The 21,629-nt window shown below is 36.6% G+C and overlaps 1 protein-coding gene across 9 annotated transcripts in view; it reads left to right on the top strand.

Annotated features, from left to right (window-relative positions):
* Positions 1 to 21,629, top strand: part of fgfr3 (fibroblast growth factor receptor 3) — a 99,048-nt gene that overhangs the window by 6,168 nt on the left and 71,251 nt on the right. For all 9 annotated transcript variants that reach the window (XM_039751750.1, XM_039751746.1, XM_039751753.1 and 6 more), the window contains exon 2: positions 8,476 to 8,702. In XM_039751750.1, coding sequence (XP_039607684.1) covers positions 8,534 to 8,702 — 169 coding nt within the window. In that variant the 5' untranslated portion in view covers positions 8,476 to 8,533. The remainder of the gene's footprint in view (positions 1 to 8,475; positions 8,703 to 21,629) is intronic.

Below are 21,629 nucleotides of genomic sequence, written 5' to 3'. Positions count from 1 at the left end.
CCCGTCTGCTTGACTTCTATCTTTAGATTTTTGAAGTATTGATAGGTCAGGCTTAAATTAGATTTTTCACTTATGATTTAGAGAGTGGGAGACATTTTGATAATTGAATGTACTTGATTATTACTCATAGCTATTAAAATACTAGTTAAATTACTAGTCAAATTAACACTTACATATTTGGGGGAAAAACTGCAGTAAAGCCCACTCAGATACAAGGAGGTTGTAAAAGCATTACAAAGACAATGACCAGGCACAGGATACAAACCCAGGACATTGGAACTTTGTGGCAGCAGGGCTAATAATTCTGTCATTATTCCCCCTTTGAATGTAACTCATAAATACATTGATTAAAGCATTCCTGTATTTATGTATTGACAATCTTGTAAAATGCCTTTAATGCAAATCCCTCCGTTGCATTAAAACCAAGAAATGTAGAATACGTTCTGTTCATGTAATATCTTTCTCTTATATTTCTGGCACCTTTCATGATTCATTTCAATGATTTAGATGCCCTCTTAAATTGTAGTGAAGGTCATCCCATCTTAACTTCACTCTTTGTTCAAGAAAAAGTGCTGTTTTTAACATAGTTTAAATTAAACTGGTAGATATGGCATCCAGCTTTTTCTCTTATTTCATTACCTAATGATATAATAATCTGTAAATCAGACAACTGTGGGGTGCCATTGCATATGTTTCTGATGTGGTTGTTGGAGATCTCTAAAGTATATCTATCAATCTGGAAAAAGAGGAAATATTTTGATTATCGTTTTACTCTTATTCCATAGATAGTCAATCAAAAGTTGCATTTCAGAATTTGTGTGGGGAGGAGAGTAGCATCTGAGAGCCATCTTATTAACATCTCAATTACAAATCACTGACACAAGGCATGCATTTGTAGCTGGTAACACTTTTAGCTTAGTCACTGGATTTATTTCCAGTGATTAATATGTAAGAACATACAGTATGCAACATAAAACAACTTTATTGGTAAATAAAATAAAACAGTAATAATAAAAGGTTTTTTTTTTGCAGAGGTTAATCTTCTTCTTCTTCTTCTTCTTTCAGCTGCTCCTGTTAGGGGATTGCCATAGTGGATCATTTTTTTCCATATTGTCCTGTCTTCTGCATCTTGTTCCGTTACACCCATCACCTGCATGTCCTCTCTCACCACATCCATAAACCTTCTCTTAGGCCGTCCTCTTTTCCTCATATCTGGCAGTTCTATCCTTAGCATCCTTCTTCCAATTTACCCAGCATCTCTGCTCTGCACATGTCCAAACCATGTCCAATCTTTAACTCTGTCAATAAACGTAGCTAATGTCAATGCATATATTTTTCTAAAGCCTATACTGCAAGCCCTGTTGTTTTTAATATTTTATTATTGTATAGTTATTGTTCTTCTAGAAATATAACAATATTTAAGACAAAATACTTTTTTTTAGGTTCAAAATGTGGAGTTCCTAGTGGGCTGAAGTTAATTAAGAGGTAATGGAGACCTTCCAAAAGACTGATTTTAAGTAGGAGGTGAGGCTATTAAAATGTACTAGCCAACCCGCGGCGTAGCATACGCCGCATAATCAGGCCGCTTTTTAAATGATTTTTAAGCACAGAGGAAAAAATAAACATTTGAAAAATCCGTAATTTATTAAACCACCAAGAAAAGTAACATTGCAACAATGCACGCTACGAACCAACATACAATTGTCCGTGACTGAAAACCGGAGGAGCCGCCGCTTTCTCCTTCCAAAGCGAAGGATGGGGTTGAACGACGCTCGTTCAGTACGCACTGCCCACTTATGTGCCCACTTCCAACTCCCTACCTGAGTCGCTTTCGTCTTTGTACAGTCCACACGCACCTGTGAGTCACGTTGACTGTTAATTTTCCAAACACCGCCTCAGTCGGTTTCCACGTTGATTTTTCGTTGTTCTTTGTGGTTCCGGCTGCTTTTTTTTTATATATAATCCACCAAGTCACCCGACCATGCTTTACAAAGGGCAGGGGCGTAATCAGTGCGAGCGTATGACCCGCACGTACTGGGAATTTCTCGTTCGTGGGGTACAGTTGGAAGCCACGGTCTCCATCACGAATGGGGTTCAACGGCTTACCCACGCCGGGTAGACACACTTTGATCCATTCAGTGTAGGGTGCGTGCAGTACCGGACATACAAGTGCTTCACAGACCTGTTAATGCTCAATCTCACGTGGCTGAAAGACACTTGTCCCTCTAAGAATTTGGACGCCGACCGCTGTTGGGTCGTGTAACTATTTAGCAGGTGGGAGTCTCCTTCGTTTTCGGAAATAACCAGCCAAATCGCTCCACCAACTAAGAACTGCCATGCACCACCACCCACAGAATCGAGAAAGAGCTATCAATCTGTCAATCCTGTGCGTGTCCGGGCCGGGTGAGGTTTCCTGTGTTGAGTCAAATGAAGTGAAAGGCTCCACACCTGGTGGTGCCCTTCTGTCAATTCCTTTAAGTTTCAGCTTTGTAACCATACTCCCCCCGAACCCAAAGACTTTGGTTACCCGGTTGGCTGCCCGGCGGTCATGGGAATGACGCCGGATCGCTTGTTGCGGGCCTGCATTGGTGAAGCAGGTGAGACGGTAATGAAACAGAGGCACAGGGCTTATTGGTTTTTAAAGACTGCTTCCTTCATTGGGTTTTAACCAATGCACGGAACGAACCAACACACAATCGTCCGTGCAGCGCTCAGGGTGGAACAGGAGGAGAGGAGAAGGACATCCACTCCGCTCCCTCCGTCATGCTAGTCTGCTGATTTCTCGTTCAGTATACACTGCCAGCTCGTGCCCACCTACAACTCATCACTCGAGTCGTTGTCGTCTTTGTACAGTCCAGATGCACCTGTGAGCGTGGCTCTGTGAGTTGTCATATCCAATGGTCTTGGAGTTGGTGGGCGTGGCTCCTTCCTGCGTGTGCCATAGGTGTCTCACTTGTCAGTGGCTTAGTGAATCCGCGCCCCTTCCGGCGTGCTTTCCATGGTTGTTTTGCCTTAGTGAATTATATATATATAGATATGTGATATCTGTTTTGATAAAAATAGCAATATGGACAGTTTCTGTGTTGTTTAAAAAGCAATCTTATTGTTGTCTTGGAGCCAGTTATGGATAATATTAAAGGACATATGAGATTCAAAATTAAGTCAATTGATATTTTTTCATATATTATTTTTATAGCAAGTAACATGGCATGACACTGACTAATCATGCTCCCTGACAACTCCAAGTTTTGTTTTTAAATCACTATCTATGGGAAGCTTGAACATTCTTTCTTTTTCTCAGAGAACTTCTGTTTTCTTCTACATTCACACCAAGTTCATGTTAGTTTGACAGATGACCCACATTGGCCCGGTGTAAATGAGTGAGGGTGTGTGCATAAAGCTGCCCTTCATTGGACTGTAGTCCTGTAATGGACTGGTTAATGTCTTGCACCTTGACACTTTCTAATACAATAAACCGGTTTAGAAAATGGATTTACGTTTACATTTGTACATGATCATTCAAATCTAAGGACATTTACAGGGACATATGGAATCTTCAAGTAAGGGTTGAGCAAACGTTAATAACTCAGTATATGTAGAATTGTAGTTATCATAAGACCTTACATAGTATGTCAGAGAATCTTTTAGTATGATAGGTACAGAAGAATCCTTTTTGAATTCCAGATGAGCTTATAGATAGATACATACATACATACATACTTTAATACATACATACTTTATTAATCCCAAGAGGAAATTCACATAATCCAGCAGCAGTATACTGATACAAAAACAATATTAAATTAAATAGTAATAAAAATGCATGTAAAAGCAGACAATAACTTTGAGTAATGTTAGCATTTACTCCCCCGGGTGGAATTGAAGAGTCGCATAGTGTGGGGGAGGAACGATCTCCTCAGTCTGTCAGTGGAGCAAGACAGTGACAAAAGTCTGTCACTGAAGCTACTCCTCTGCTTGGAGATGACACTGTTCAGTGGATTCTTCATAATTGACAGGAGTTTGCTTAATGCCCGTTGCTCTGCTACAGATTTTAAACTGTCCAGCTTTATTCATACAATAGAGCCTGCCTTCTTAACAAATTTGTCCAGGCGTTAGGCATCCTTCATCTTTATGCTGCCTCCCCAGCACACCACCACGTAGAAATGGGCACTCGCCACAACCGTCTGGTAGAACATCTGCAGCATCTTATTGCAGATGTTGAAGGACGCCAACCTTCTAAGAAAGTATAGTCGGCTCTGACTTTTCTTACACAGAGCATCAGTATTGGCAGTCCAGTCCAATTTGTCATCCAGCTGCATTCCCAGGTATTTATAGGTCTGCACCCTTTGCACATACTCTCCTCTGATGATCCTCCTCCTCTCCTAAAATCCACCACCAGCTCCTTGGTCTTGCTGGTGTTCAGGTGTAAGTGGTTTGAGTCGAAAACTTATGAAAACTCTCTTAGATAACCAGTTCTTAGACAAGTAGAAATCAAGATGAGATCTTAGGAATAGTTTAGTTGCAGAGTATTGGGCTGAAACATTCATTTTTATTCTGTTCATTGGTTGTGCACTTAATATATCTCATTGTATGAAGTGCCACTAACAATAAACAATATTATAAAGTAAGTAGTTTTCAAAGAAAATGGCACTAAATGTATAGAAGATATGGCATTTAGTGTGAAACTGATTGATGTGTTTGCAGGATCCTGACAGAGAGATATTATACATAGCATTTGGTATATAGTGATTTGTAAGATTTTTATCCAGTATCAGAAGCAGTGGGTACAAAACAGGAACCAGCTTTGGAAGGGTTTTCATCCTATCACAGGACAGAATATCTACTCTACTCATCAAAAGAAAGTCAAATTAGGATTATATAAAATAGGATATAGAATTTGCCTATAGATAATGTTGATTCAGCCTGTGTGGGCCAAGAAAAGCTTCCTATCATTTAAGTTTCAAATGTTTTTAATGTAAAGCTTAGCATAGTTTGTTTGAATTTGGTGTTTTGTTTTGTTGACATCTTGAGATTAGCCCACTGTTCTTGTAATTAATGTTTAGTAGCAAAGGTCTCTAGGGTCTGTTGACCAGTATTGCAGTAAGCAGCACTGCTGAGTGGACAAAACTTGTGCCAGGGCATGCCTCCAAAAAAAAGCAGATGGCTCTTACAAGGGCACAGCGTTTGACACTTGGAATTTTTGTTTATGTAATGTAACTAGTGTGTATGTAGCTTGCAAAATACTAGCCTTTGTTTGAGTGTTATTTATGTATACATGGCTTATACTAAGCAGATAACAGCAGTAGCAGCTGCTTTGACCTTATAAAGTGCTTTTTATGACAAGAGTATTAATTAAAGGGACTGTATGAAAGTTTGGCTTGGAAAGTATCAGTTAAATTTCCAAACAGCCATACTTTATAAATGTATTAGTCAAACACAGGTTTGAATTATAAGGTTAAAATGAGAAGCTGTTTATATTGTGTGCTTGCTGAAGTGTTGGAGCCACTGGTTGGTACTGAGCTAGCTATCAACTCTGTGGTTTCAGTCTCAAGTGCTGGCACTAGATGCAGCATCCTACATCAGTCGGGTACTTTTATTTTTTCTGCTATGTAGTCATGAGTGCTGTCAGATTTGAATATATTTCTGGACAGAATAATGGATCCAGATACTATAGGTACGGTAGCTCTAAAATCCCCAAAAAACAGTACATCACATGCCTTATTTAGTTTGTAAGGTGAGGATAAATAACTTTTTTACAAGTCAAAGCCACCACCTTGTTTCAGTATATTCCAACATATAGATGTGCTTAATAATCCAGCAACTGTTTTACACTCTTGTATAGCAGTTTTTTTTTTTATAAATCCTTTCTGAAGTTTTCAATGATCGTTCTTTCAAAAGGAAAGTACAGCATGTGTTGTTGGAAATCAGTCAGTTTTAATCATACATCAATGGATATTGAATTTTATATTTGACATTTTTTTATTGTGTGGTGTTGGTTGTGTGTTTAGCATAGCTTCCTGTTGCCTCCATTAGTCTTATGTTCAAAATCACACTTGATTGGCTACTCTGAACTGTGAGTATGTATGCATGCCAAAGTGTCTTGGGTTCGATTGGCATCCCATTTATGGCTGCTTTCTGACTTGAGTGTGATGCTTCTGGGATAAACTCTGACTCTCTGCAATCCTATATATAATGCATATTAAACAGAGTAACAAAATTATTCAGAAATACAAAGGGAGTAAAGACTTTAACAAGGATGAGCTTAAGGAAAGTGTCACATTTTTGATTGGGTATGAAGTCTTTCATTCATTATTCACATATCATTTTCTCAGTTTTCCAAATGAGATTCCTCCTTTGAATCTGCTGCTGTTTCTTCCTCATATGTAATTAAACTCCCGCTTTCTCATTTGTAGTATTGTAGTGTGTTATGATCTTGCAGGTTGGAAGGAACCAACTGCAAGAACCATAACAAATATTTATTGAAAAACAGTAAATAACAGATTAAAACCCCTGAAACACAAGCAATTCAACTTTAGAAGGCAAAACCTGATTTATCTTTGGTCTAAAACAGAAATTCTAAACAAAAAAAAGTCTTAACAATGGTTAAAACTTTTTTACTAAATTTAGAGAAAAATGTCAAAAACAAACCAAAGTTCTTAGAATGATTTAATCAATTATAAATGAAGACTCTCAATAACCTGCTTTCTCAAAAAGATAAAGAGAACAAATGTTAAACGTTTGCCAGTTTCCAACAGAAAGAATCCTTCTTCTACAGAAACAGAGAATACTAATTTAAGGTAAGGAATCGATTGAGACCTTTAATTACGACAATTTCATCTTACTTGCCATTAGTTGTATCATACTTAAATGATTACAACTGATGTCCCAGGTTAAAGTTGAATAACAAATACAAGATATAAATAAGAAGCAAAAGGTAATTAACTAATTTAAAACAATTAACAAATACCAACAAAAAGCAGATGTCAACAGTAAATATGCATGAAAATTGGTTGTAATAATTTGGAAAGTAAAAGCAAAATACAAAAACCAAGAACAAAGTTCAGGCTCAGCTCTGATGGAGTGAAACAGATGCATAATTGACCTCAGTAGCTGAGCCAAATAGAAGAGCCATAGCAGTTTAGGACATTTCATTTTTATCTATAAAACTATAGCAGGCTTTCTTGTCAAACCCTATTGCACTCTCCCCCACTAAAATCTGTCATACTCAATAACAGCTCTCCCACCTCTAACAACATTATAACCAAGATCATACTGACCTAGGGCAACTGTCATGACTCTTCCTACAGCTAGGATCAAACTTCAGGCCTTATAATAAAATCCCCACATGGGCCAGCTATACATATGCCAATAGGTTAAGTGAGCTAAATAAAAATGTATCTAGTAGAGATGGCTGACATCAGACTTCTTTGTGGAGGCAGTGCCATTTAATGTTTTTTTTTTATTATTTCGGTATTTTTTTGTTGTTGTTGGATTTTGGATTGAAAGGGAACATTTTAAAGATAACCACTCTAAATAAATGCTAACAATGCCTGGTAAAAAGTGTTTCAACAAAATAACTGCCTTTGGAGTCAATTTTGGTTTATTTGTGTCTATGAAACAGTTACTGTAATTAAACAAGACCAGACTTGTGCTTTAGTTTATGCAAATTGAGCATTGCAATACCTTTACTTTTATTCTGGCAAAACTGAGAGAAGAAAAAATAAAGTTTTGAATGTATAATGGCACACCTTTTGATTCTGAACTTGTTTTCTGACATTTTTCTTTTTTTTTAAGAGGTAGGTGTTCAGATATTCTTCATCGTGGCAACCATGCTAATAAATATTCCTCACTATTACACTAAGATTACACTAAACAGTTACATTAAAAGTTTCTTTTACTTTCCTCAGCTCTGATATACAAAGTAACCATTGCGATTTGTGAACATTTTAGTATAGTGCACAAAAACATTTTGGGCATCACATGAGAAAAGAAATGTGCTGTGATTGCACTGTGACTGATTAAGATTGAAGTACGGTGTGCTAAAAATAATTTCAGAGTCATTTGGCACAAAAAATGCCTCCAAGGCCTCACATAGAAAACATATTTTTATTTTGCAAAGCATACTGTTGCCAAAAACCTAATGATAGTGCCAGTTACTGTTTATCAGCAAGATGTTTTGTTAATAGCTGTTATAATAGATTTAGTATTCATTAATTTTTTAAACAACAAAAAAGACATTTCTATGAGAAAATGTAGCATGAAATGGGTTTTGGTAAAAACGGTTTTGTAATCCCATTCCATGCTTACTAGAATCAGTAAGGAGTTCACAAAGTTGTATACTGTACAAGTTTTTTCTTAGCAATACCTAAAACATGTTTCATTGTGCTTTTGCCAGACAGCTAAAGATGTGTCATCGAAAAGCAACAGAGCACACTGCTGAATTTAATCTTTATTTTCCAATTTTCTGTCTTCTAGTGTGCGTCCACTGGGAGGAGCAAGTAGTGGCCACTAGCTTAAAGCATGAGTCCAGAGGATGCCTAAGGCTGGACAGGGCTCTAGCAGTCGGCTTCTGTCTTTTATCGCATCCAGAGGAATGATTACCTTGTGGTATACCATCTGCTTCTCCTTAGTGACTGTGAACAGCATACCTGCAGCCCGACTACCTGCAGCCCAGCCATTCGAAAGAACAAGCAGCAGAACAGGTAGGAATACACAGAGAACAGTGATCATACTGGGGACATTAGTGATGTCTTATTCTTGGCTGAAGTCAGTTAAAGTCAATTTTGGAGAATGTGATCTAACTATTTGTGGACCATTGAGCTATTTTTTTCCTATGTTACTAATAATATTTTTTAAAAAACAGAGTTGTCCAATAGCAACTAGAATCTTATTTTTTGACCTTCCTGAATTGCTGCTGCTGATGTTGTGGTTGCTGCTGTTGACATTTGGTTTTTGTATGTGGCTTCATTGGTTTGGAGTTTTGCTCTTGCTTCCAGTTTTATTATTATTTTTGTTGTTGTTAACACTCATTTCTGCACTTACACAGAAGTACTGAGATACTTTAGTGTCATGGGCAAAAAATAATGTAATTTCTAATATTTATTGTTTTATCAACAACTCAAATACTGTACATCATTCATTCATTCACTTATAAAGTTTTCCAAACCCATTTATTGTATTCCTATAAAAGGACACAGAAGTTGTGTTTTTCAGCACATGGTATGGATCAACAATACACTCTTTAACACCCCTATAAAAATGATTGTGTGATCAGAGTTTACAGTTGTCAGTTAACCTGGCACACATCTATGGGATGTTGGAGGAAACCAGAGTTCCTAAAGAGAATAAACATAGACACAGTTAGAAAATGAAACTCTGCCCAGACAGCATTTTAGCTGGGATTTTAATGAAAGAGCTGTAGAATCACTGCACAACCATGTCACCTTCAATCAATTGTGTGAAGTAAAAAATAAAATGTCAAAGGAGAATTTCAAATAATTGGACATTTGCAGGTGATTTACCCTATTACGACAACTTTCTCTCTTATAGCCACAAAGCTTATATAATGTGGTCTAAAAACAACATGGCCAAAGAGATCCTGTGCTCTCACTATATTACTATGTAGTGAAACTCTAAAATATCTCCTTCTTTGTAACCCTTTCGGACAATGAGCAAATTAGGGACACTGCTAAATGTTCTTCTGCACAGTGTTACAACTCGAATTAGCAGGTTAGGAAGTTGCCAACTGCATTCCCCCTTTTTTCACTGAGAAGCTGTCTTCTCATGTCAGTTTTGGTTGTCAAGATCAGTACAGTAGTGTGCAAAATCTACACATTTCTTCAATTTTCTTGTTCTTCCCCAAGGGCATTTTTTATTAGATATCTTTCACACTTTACTTACAGATAAGCTTTAATACAAAATTTTTGCTAGCTGTCTTAGGTTAGAAATAGCATTCACACAAAAGATGACACATAGTTAGGTAATTCTTGGATATTTCTGCTTTTTCTGCTTGATAATGTTTGTGATTGTTTTAACATGAACTTCCAAATTGGAAAATGAGCAAACGTGTATGTGCAGATCATTGTGATAAGAATCAAAATAAGAATCAAATCCAATTATTAGGAAGAAGTTTCTTTAAATATCCAATCACATTGTTACTACATGTAATTGATGAAGTATTTTCTTAATGTGCCATTTTATACTTTTAGCTGGAACTTCATTGCTCTTTGACACAAGTGTAAAATCTTAGATTTTTATAAGACAACAGCACTGAAGTGGTGTCAAATATTGAATTAGCTGTTAATATATTTATGGCCTTTCACAATGAGGACTATCACAAACAGCCTCACCAACCCCACAAAATTAAAACATAGGCTACCATGAATCTGGACTTCTTTGATTGGCCATAGTGGGTCATTTCCAATTTCTACATTTCTCTTAAAAACTGCAGCTATGATTTATGTTAATCTTTTAACAAATCAGCTACTAAGCAAGGTCATCACAATTATTGAATTTTTCATTTTGTAATGGCCCCAGAAGATTGAGGTAAAATCCTGGCATGGTCACTCTCCATATTCACTTCATTTAATCTTTCCTTATTGTTTTTCTCTTAGTACTCTAGTTTCCTCCTAAAGAAGTTTGGGTTATGTTAATTAGCTAATTTTGATGTTGTAGGGAATGTGTGTATTAATGGACTGGTGTACTTTCAAAGATCATTTCCTGCTTCACACCTGATACTACTAGGGTAGTTTCCAGCAGTGCATGCATCTGATTTGGAATGCACCAGTTTCGAAAATAGATGGATGAATTAGGCATTCTTTTTTATTATTTTTGTATTAACCAGCAACTCATTCAAGATTTGTTAAATTATGCTACTGGGATAGGCAACAACTTTTCATGATTCTTTACTCGAATAAGGATTAAGAAAGAATATTAATGAAAGTTATAATTTAATGGAATAATGTGTATGTCTTTGGATTGAGTAAGTCAAGCCATCAGACAGGATAGCCAACGTTTTTTTAACTTTGTCATTTGTTTTTCAAATGATTACATTTGTTGTTTGAAACTTTTGACTTTATTTTTATTGAAGGAAAATAAATAAAAATTTGATTCCAAAAACAGATTGTAATTGTTGCAATAATCTGTAACATAATGAATTTAAACAAATTTCAACTTTTGCCTGATATTGCAGGAATAAAGCATTTCACATTATGGTGAATATCACATCTGAGACTGGCTGGAGTTTAGTGACAATATAACTCTCACTAACAATCCTCCCACAGATAAGGACTCAGTTTTTTTGAATAAGATAGACCTCGCCGGTATAACAAGTGTTGTTGTAGTGTTGCATTTGCCATAGTACTTGTACCAACTTTGCGTTTTATTAAATGAGAGGTAGATAAGGATATATCAGATATCTTCATGCACAACACAGCACAGACAACTACACAGTATGTATTCTGGAAATGTATTGGGAGTGTTTTTTTTTTTGGAGAGTACTTGTTTGACCTATTAGAGGTATGTTTCTACAAAGAGGATTGTTGCCTCTTGCTGGCATTTTTGCTTTTTGGTGTGTTGCTGTGAAGGGCTGGTTTTAACTTAGCTACTGAATAAACTCTGCCTTGGTCAAAATGAGGAAGGCTGAGAATGAATGGGAAATGGATGATGTCTTTGGCTAGTCTAAGTATTTGTGTTTCCCTAAGTGTAGGTAGGATGGCATGGTGACTGAGTGGTCAGTGCTGCTGCCTAAAGCCTTAAGAGTCTTGGATTTAAGTGTGTGATTTGTATGTCCCAGTTTTTCTCCTGACACATCTATCGTAGGTTAATCTGTGTGAGTCTGACTGATTATGGGTATGAATGTTTGAGTTTCACTGTGATCAACTGGTACTCCACCTGTGCAAACTCAACATAGATAGGATTGGAAGCTAGAACACTGAATCCACACTGAATCCATGATGCCTCAGCACTAAATTCCATGCCATATACTAAAAAAATGTATATTTTCCTAAGTTTTGCATCTTTGAAATGTATATGCCATGTAATGAAAACATTTAAGGACAGTTGAAATTACAATTTTTATTAAGTACATGTGAAGGTTTGCATCTTGTAAACCAGTCCACTTACTGTACCCAGTTAGTCCTATATTATGGTCACAGAAAGCAGAAACCTGCCTCAGCAGCCCTGAGTGTAAGGTTGGAATCATTGTAGGGATTTCGTTTTCCTTGTAAATGTTCTTGTAATGTTTGATTTGATGTTTTGGGAAGATTACCTCATTTTTATTACTTCTATAAGTACAAGTAACTCTTTTTCATTACATGCTAGTGTTATTTACATGTGAATATTTGCAAGTAAGATACATACAGTAATAAAGCTTTTCATTAAAATACAGTAACTCTTCTATGGGCTCAGCACTGTCTAGCTGTGTCGAGTGTTTGAAAGAACCACCTAAATTAATTTGTAGTTTGCAGAGCTTCTACTGGAGATAGGTCAGAGAGTATGGTTTTGCATCTGACCTTGTATTGCCTTCTTGCTCCCTCAGCCTGTTCACTTGACACTATAAATCATGCCAGGGGTTGGTTTTGTTGTTAAAGTGGTGGTAATAAAACACCAGATTCTAAATGCAGGGTTCATTTTTCACTGCTGAAGTGAGCTGATTTATAGAGCTCACTACTTAACGCCATGGATGGTGTTAAACTGAAAGTAAACAGCCACTCTGCTAGATTTTGTTCATTCTTTTCCAAAGAGTGTTACTATACTTTAGATATTTTCCCTTTCAATTGAGTCTTTTTCATAAGTGAATGTCTGAAAATAACTACTGTGCAGCCATGCTGGTTTCATATTCAGAAACAAGAGATCTTTATTTCATGTGATGTCTTTCATTATGACACATATTACAGAATAACTCACAGTGGTGCTTACAGAAAGATGCTATGTTTATATCATTTGTCAAAATTAAAAAAAAAAATAAATCTTCTATTTAATCGGCCACCTTTGAAGAGTATACCTGATAATAGGTACAATATAAATTTAGGATTGTAGTATAATTATTGATATATATCTTTATCATTGAAAGGAAGCTGAGTGACTTGCTCAGAAATCTACATAGATACAGGAAGACAATGTGACAAGGATTTGAACCCAGCACACTGGAGCTGTGAGATGAACCTTCCAGTCTTTCTGCCTGTAAAGCATTCTGTCAGTGATGTAAGGGTTGGATCTTAATGTGTGCCAGCTCTGGCTTCTGCTAGAAACCAAAGGAAACTACATTCAAGACTTGAGTCATTCATTGTGCAAAGTGAATACAACTGCCCAGAAATGTTGCTGATGCAGACATCCCATCTTTGCTCAGTAAGATTAGGCTAAGTAGACTTTATCACCCAAGATGGAAACTTGTTTGCAGAAGGAAAGGACAGAAACACAGAACATTTGTTACACAGATACAAAAAAAAAGCAAGACACAACATTATTTATTTTTTGTAATCAGTGCAGACACCCACAGATTTTCTGCAAATAAGTCAAGAGCATATTTGAAACAACAGAAATTGACAGAAATTCCATACAGTTTCCATAAATACACCAATAAATATATAGATACAGTCAATAAATACAACTAAATGTATAAATACATTTTAAATATAGTACTCTGATGCAAGTTTTAAAAAGCAAAGGCAAAAGGACTAGCTTTAAAAGTGCCCAAAGTTAGTGCCGACCTAATATAAAAAGGTAGACTATTCCAAAGCTCAGGGGCAGTTACTAAAAATGCACAGTCACCTCTGAGCATAAGTCGAGGCCTTGACACAAACAATAAGTTCTGGTCAGAGGACCTAAGTAATTGTGAGGGAGAGTAAGGTGAAAGAGGTACTGTATATAATAATGTGACATTATTAATTATAATCACTTATTCTAATGAAACAAGTTAATAAAACAAGTCATGTGGACTTAGCCTTCTCCTGAAAAATATCTGCATGATCTATGCATATCTATGCAAGAACAACATGATAAAAGTTTTAACAACCTGCATTTTATTAAGTATAGATGTCCTCTGTCAAAGTAATTAAGTAGGTTTATCAATCTGTATCTAATTTGAAGTTGAATGAGACAAGACAGAAACACAAAATAATAGTTGTGAAAATGGAAGATGTTAATTTGAAATTTAATATTTATAAAAAATATTTTTAATACTGAATTAAGCTAAAAAAAAACTGGCCTATTGGGCTGTGCTTTATAAAGTAAGACTGTCCAGGCTGCATAGATGTTTTCACTTTTTCAAACAATCAAAACCTAAAGGGAATCATTTGTACAAAATGCATGTGTAATGCTGTAATAATACCAGAAATCTTAGAGCTTATCTTAGAGCTGCATGATTCGTAGGCTGAGCTGTAAAATGTACTCATAACAGATTTTCTGAAAGCATAGTGCTCTTTCACATTCTGTTATTAGTAGCTCAGTTCTAAGCAACATTTAAATATCACTAACTATATGCGTAGTTTTATTCATTGGCATAGAGCCTAAGTACTAATTTCAGCCAATTTGACTGTATAATTACTTGGTTCTATTTACTGCAAGGCACTGGAAGTACCCTTCCACACTATCTGGTGCCCAGTATCCCACCACATGTGCAGCGCTGCTTTTTCTGAACAATAAAACAATTTAAAATAAGAATTAATCTCTGGTGTCTGCACCAAATAATGTGCAGGTGGCTTTGCCACATTAATCTAAAAAAACATCTTATTACACTGACAGTTTGATTTTAAGCTATTCGATGGACAATTTTCTGCTTTTTTATTCAGAAGAGCTAAGTAAATTAAGACTTTTCTAGTTATTGATGCTATTGTTGTATTTAGATGGTTTATAATGTAGAGGTTAATTAAGTGAAAATTTTATATTATCCAGTAACAAATAGCATATTGAAGTATGTATTCAACAAGAGCTGACAGTATTGAAGATCAGCTGTAAAAAAGTGCACTATTTATGACAATATACTGTTGTCTCGCTCTGTAATATTCCCCCCTTTTCTCCTTGTATACAGTTCTGTAAAGTGTGCATATCCTGGATATACACCAAAGTATGTGTATAAAGATTGATTTCACAGAAACATACTGTTTACATATATAACAACATCAAACTAGCAATTCCATTGGCTCCATGTGAATGTGGATATTTGTTTTAATTGTTCTCCAATGATGGACTGGTGCACTTTCTAGCATAGGACCTAAAGTCAATTAAGTCTGTTTGAGAATGTTATTCTATTTATAAATATATCATTTCAATAGGACAAGGTGGTTTAACATACACAAGTAAGATAAACATTTAATTAAGGTCTTTTAAGGTGTCCAATTGCTCTATAAATTCCCTTATATTGGCTTTTCTGTTTAATGACAGGATGTTTCAGTCTGCAGGAAGAAAGTCTCTGTACATCTGTCTTCGACATCTTACCTGCACTGCCCCAGTCATGTTTTATCATGTGAAGTAACAGACCATTTGGTTTTCTCCAAGAAATAGGAAAACTCTACTGATAAATTGACATTTATATGCAATGCATCAGCATTTGACAACCCTCTCACACATTTTGAGGAAGAATCATACTCTCCACCAATAAACTACCCCATAACTAGCTCCAAATTTTAAGAATTTACTAGTGGCAGCTCATTTACTAAAGAGTTTCCTCTAAACCTTTTATCACACAGCGCAGTGGAGTTCACCTTCTGTCTTCCGTGTCTCTTCCTCCTTCACCTCCAAGCAGTAGCTTTGTCTTTCTTGTGTTCACCTTCAGGTCTTTTGCTTCTATAGCTTCTCTCTTTCTTGTAAAAAATCTTGCTTCAACTTTCTGCTTTCAACAAGATGTCAATAAATGCTCTCACAGCAGTACTTCATGTACCTCTCTGGTTGCCCCCTCAATCAACATCATAAATTACAACATATTCAGAATAAAGACCCTGATGAAGCTTTACTTTCAGCTCAAAACGTTTATTCAGTTCTGCAGTCCTAACCACAACTTTGTCTGTCTGTCTGCAAAGGTAAATATGCGGTAACATTAAAAAAAAAAACAAGATACTTAATAGGAAATAACAACTCAAGTTTAAAATCCTGGCTCCTGGCAGATTTGACACACAGAAGCGTGGAGAGCTATACCCCCACCAAATGACTTTTTCCTTCCGGAAGTCCTCAGGAAGTTTGGATTATAGCAGTTAATTCAATTAACCAACAATTCAGAGTTTAATTCATTCCAGAGCTGGATGATTAGCAAATTATACTCATTCCTTAATGACAGAACTTATCAGTAACAAAAAGGTAATTTTTGAGTGCTTATTGAGACTTTTAGTTTTCTTCTTTGTATTTCTTTTAATACGTTTTGCTAGTCTCTTGGCCAGCATTTTTTCTGTTCAGAAAAACTTTTATTATTATTCCGTAACTTTTTGCTTTATGCTGGTCCATGCTAATCTTGGTCATCTTAGAATGTTTTCTTTATTTATCAGGTGTATTAAAGCTTTCTATATTATCACATTGTCAGTTTAAGTGGTGCAATTAAGTTCTTTTAAGCCCAAGCTAATGCATTTAGTTTCTCCAGGTCAGTGAGAGTCAGAATTAAGTTGTCATGCTTCACAGTCATTTGTGGAATGGAAGTGTATCCCTTGTTACACAACACATCCCTATCATTATTTCCTACACATCTTTCTTTTTTATTGTGCTCAGTTTTAGAAAAATGTGCATTTTGTGATAGTTGGGTGCAATGTGAAAGATAACAAAAAGAACAAAAGAAACAAAGTCAGCATTTCTGTAGAAATTCACTCCAACTAATTCAGCATTTAGGCTAGTAAACTGCAGACATGTTTTTTGCTTTGAGGTATATGAAAGGGCTAGTTACAAAAGTGGCTTGTGCCACTCAAAACTGGCACTAAACAAACAAAAGATTATATGACAACAAAATCGCACTTCATTCTACATTTAAGAAGTACATTAAGTGTTACAAGGAGAACTCCCAATACTTGCTGTGGGTTTTTATCTTATCATACTGAACTACCAGCAGTGTGTAAATTACTTGAGCATTTAAAGAACAAGATTTTTAGCCCTAATGTAAAATGACTCTGATTTGGAATAAGAGTATTCAGAAAAAGAAATAGTTATAAAATTTGTCAGATTTATGTTTATCTAACTTTGGCCTGTTACCAGAACATGTTGGTAATTGATTAAGCTCGATTGTTGCTGTTGTAGCATTCTGTTAGCATTGGTTTTCAGTGTAAAGTAGCAATTCCAGAATTTCATTACTAGCATAATGATTTCATTTTTGTTGTGAAAACATCTTCATTTGCTTCATTGCCTTATCCAAGAAACCCTACCCCCCCCAACCCACACCCTTTCCCACAGCTAGATAATATGACCTAGAAAATAACCAATGCAGTCTCTACTTCTGAAATTCAGTAGTTAACAGGGGAGGAGTAATAGCTTTAAAGGAGAGTCTTTGACATCTGTGTTAAAACCTACTCAAGACATGTCATTGAAAACTTTGGCCTTGTGACCCTTCACCCTTCAATGCTTTATCTATCTACCATCCATTTTTGTGTTGTTGCTCCTCCACAGATGTTGTGGTATGAACAAACAACATGCTGGCTGGAAAAAAAAAGATGCTGTGATATCTTTTTTTTAGTTTGAGATGTCAATCCCATTCAGGCCTGAGGGGGGAAAAAAGAGGGAAAAATAGCTGAGTTCAAGCCTAGGTCAAGAAGGTGAAAGGTGAAGTGCTCGGTTGGGATGCTATATGAATTAAGTGAAAACAACTCAGGCTGCTGACTGAAGTGAGAACATGCTGGTTTGATTTTGAGGCTGTAAAATAAACTGTAGATTGCAGAGGCGAGATTACGTAGTGTTAATATCTTTGACAGTACCGCCCAGTCTGCAGCGACACTTAAGTGGCATAGTCAAGTTTACTGTTTGGAGTAAAGGAGCCATTGTTTATAGGATTAATATTAAAATTTCCAATCACAGATTTCTTTGTTCTTGATTGAATAGAGTCTTGGTTTCCAGCATGCGGTGTAGTTGGAAGTTTTGTAGCACACTGTTTTTGTTTCCTCCATATTATTACACATACGGTATAAGACCCTTTAACTAAACTTATGCTTTTTTGCATTGTATTCCTGGAAGACAGATTAGTGTAAGGGAAATGTTTGGGTATCTTTTTTATCCCTTTTAGTGCAAGCTTATATAGAGATGAACTTATATTGAAACTAGAGCAGTTGTTGGAATGGCAATCACTGCCCAACTAAATGCAGTCCCAGTTGGACAGTGAATGTTTGAAAAGTCTTGAGTCTTTTACACTGGACATAATTTGCAGTATAGTATAACTTTTTTTTTTCTAGAATAACATATACGTGCTACTCTTATACTCCTTTTTTTTAGGGATAGAATTATAACAAATCCCACAAAAGTGATCTCACTTCTCCTATCCAGACCCACTAAGACTGTTTTTCTTTTTATATCATCCTGAATTATTACCACATAAAACACCTACCTAGGACAGAAGTTAATAATGAAGGCTGATGATGATTCTCTTCTGGTTATGGGATAACCTCAATATGTAATGCAAAGGGTAGTTTGCATATTCTTATTTATATTTATCCAAGTTTGTGACAAACTTATCCTCAGTACTGCTGGGCTGAAATCAGGAGCTAATGCTGGATCAAACAACAGTCCAATAGAGATCATACTCACATACAGACTAACACACTCGCTCAGAACGGGACAGTTTAGTTTTGCCTGTTAACACAAGCATCTTTGGGATTTGTAGAAAAGCAGACTACTAGAAGAAAATAAATGTGTACAAGATGGAAATATGAAATATCAAAGAAGAAATTAATCCAAGTTGCTAGGTCTGAGAAACACTAGTGCTACTCACTGCGCCATGTTCATTTTAATTTTCTGTATTTAAAGTCTCAAGTGTATCTCACATGTACTGCACAAATAGTAAGTCTAGCTATAGTTTTTTAATGAGATGTTTCCTCCGTCTTAGAATTTAATTGTGAGTCAGGAAATTTCATATTTTCAAATGTTCAACACCTATAGAATACTTAATATTTTAAGAAGTGATCCATTCACCTCAGAAACAGGATACATTTTTACAACTTCAGTCTGAAGAGGAAAACATCTGTAAAGTGACAGAGAAATGAGACAATGTAGTTTAAGTACATCCATGAAGGACTTATTAAAATAGACACTGATTGGGAAAGTAATATTTTTTCTTACTTAGTGTTGCACTTAAAAATGTTAGTGTTTGACTTAATATTACTGGGTCAACCAATCATCCTATAATATAGTGTGATACAGGGTACCTGACATTTAGGGATGTTTAGTCTCCTGAAAACACGAAGACACTCTTTAATGGTGTTACCTTTGGTAAGGGAAAGGTGAAACCCAAGTGGGGATACAATTAGAATCTTTATAGTGTGAGACTGGCGCTTGGCTGGCGCCGACCCAACACTGACTGACACCAGAGGCACGGGCAAAATAAACAAAAAGATTTATTTTTCTTCTTCACCTGTGGGGCACGTCTTCCCCGTGAACCCCGCAGGCACAATACAGTCCCAAAATGCAAATAAAAATCACCCCCAAATATCACTCTTTTTTCCACTCCTCCCAGGGCAGCTTCATCCACCTCCTCCCGACTCTGGCACCCTGAGTAGTAGCTCCAGGCTCCTCTTATAGCCCACCCGGAAGTGCTGCAGGTGCTCGTTGACCTATTTCTGGCTGCACTTCTGGGTGTGGCTGCGCTCCCGCCCAGACGGGCTCGTTAAGCCGTGCAGCTCTATGTAGCTCCCCCTGGCAGAGACCACGGAGCCCAACCAAGATGAGCTCCGGTGTTCAATGAAAGTGGCCCTGACACAACCCAGGGGGGCTGACAACAAAGGTTCTGAGGGACGTAGTGACAAAGGGCCGTCCCAGCCGTCCGCCACAATAGATAGATAGATGCTTTATTAATCCCAAGGGGAAATCCACATACTCCAGCAGCAGCATACTGATAAAGAACACTATTAAATTAAAGAATGAAGAAGGTATAACAGACAGACAATATCTTTGTATAATGTTAACGTTTACCCCCTCAGGTGGAATTGAAGAGTCGCATAGTGTGGGGGAGGAACGATCTCCTCAGTCTGTCAGTGGAGCAGGACGGTGACAGCAGTCTATTTCTGAAGCTGCTCCTCTGTGTGGAGATGATCCTGTTCAGAGAATGCAGTGGATTTTCCATTATTGACAGGAGCCTGCTCAGTGCCTGTCGCTCTGCCACGGATGTCAAACTGTCCAGCTCCGTGCCTACAATAGAGCCTGCTTTCCATAGCAGTTTGTCCAGACGTGAGGCATCCCTCTTCTTTATGCTGCCTCCCCAGCACACCACTGCGTAGAAGAGGGTGCTTGCCGCAACCGTCTGATAGAACATCTGCAGCATCTTATTGCAGATGTTGAAGGACGCCAGCCTTCTAAGGAAGTAGTCGGCTCTGTCCTTTCTTACACAGAGCTGTAGTTATGAATACATAACATAGTTATGAATAACACGAGTAGTATAGGCTTACATACTACTTAGTTTTGATTTTTGTAAACATCATTTGAAGCAGTTGCTCTCAGGGCTACAAAAGTTTTTCAACAAATAATAAACACTTCTTATCTTTGGCATACATAAACCCTGTACAAAGTGCACATGACATTTGTGAGAAATCAATTATTCACTCATCTGCATTTTACTTGTTTTATAATAACAGTCACTGTTTTGGGCACCTGCTTAAGACAGCAATGTGATGTGGAATATATAGAGACACTATTATTGTATGTGTAAACTGGATGGGTCTTAATGTCTTCAGCTTTCTGTTTACAATATGACATGTATCAAGGTAATATAATAAGGAGCAGCCAGTAAAGTTCATTACCTTTGACTTATGTCCTTGATTTAAAAGGATAAGATATTTAATAAATCTCTGACCTGTGATTAAAGGTGAAGCATAATATGAAATGAGTTCAATGAGGAGTTTCCACTTTCAACTGTAACATTAAACAATTAATTTTTGTAACTGTAAGTTTTCATAAATAAATTGAAAAGTTCTGCCTTACCATGCAGTCATTTCCTCCAGTGTTATTGAGGAAAGTATATTTAAAATTTTCATAAGCTTGGGAAACGTTTTTTTTTTATTCTTACGCTCATTTTGTTGTGCTTTATTTCATCTGATTTGGTTTATTGCTAAAAAAATTAAAAAAAAAAAGTTAAGTGTTAATTATTTGCCATCTGTTGAAGGCCTATTGGTGAAATACTATATGGTATGAATGAATATCTCTTAGCAATAAATGTACTGCTTTAAGGCAAACAATATGACAAAGTGGGAATGTAAGCTCCTTTATTCAAATGCCACTTGTCCGTTACCCTCAAATGCTTGGGGTGAGATACTGTATGCTTTTGCCTACGATAATTTTTAAAATGATACTTCTGACTTCAGCTGCCTCATATTAAAAGCATTCAGGCTAAATACTAAATGAGTTTCTGTCTAACCAGTTGAGCAATATTAGGCAGTCGTCTCTTAATCTCTGTCTTGTGACATGTGCAAAATGAAGTGCTTCGTTTTTTTAAGCATTCACAGTTTTTTCTTATAAAGATT

The sequence above is a fragment of the Polypterus senegalus genome, chromosome 4 (assembly GCF_016835505.1).
Source record: "Polypterus senegalus isolate Bchr_013 chromosome 4, ASM1683550v1, whole genome shotgun sequence".
NCBI classification, from domain to species: domain Eukaryota; kingdom Metazoa; phylum Chordata; class Cladistia; order Polypteriformes; family Polypteridae; genus Polypterus; species Polypterus senegalus.
This window is presented reverse-complemented; position numbering and strand designations above follow the sequence as displayed.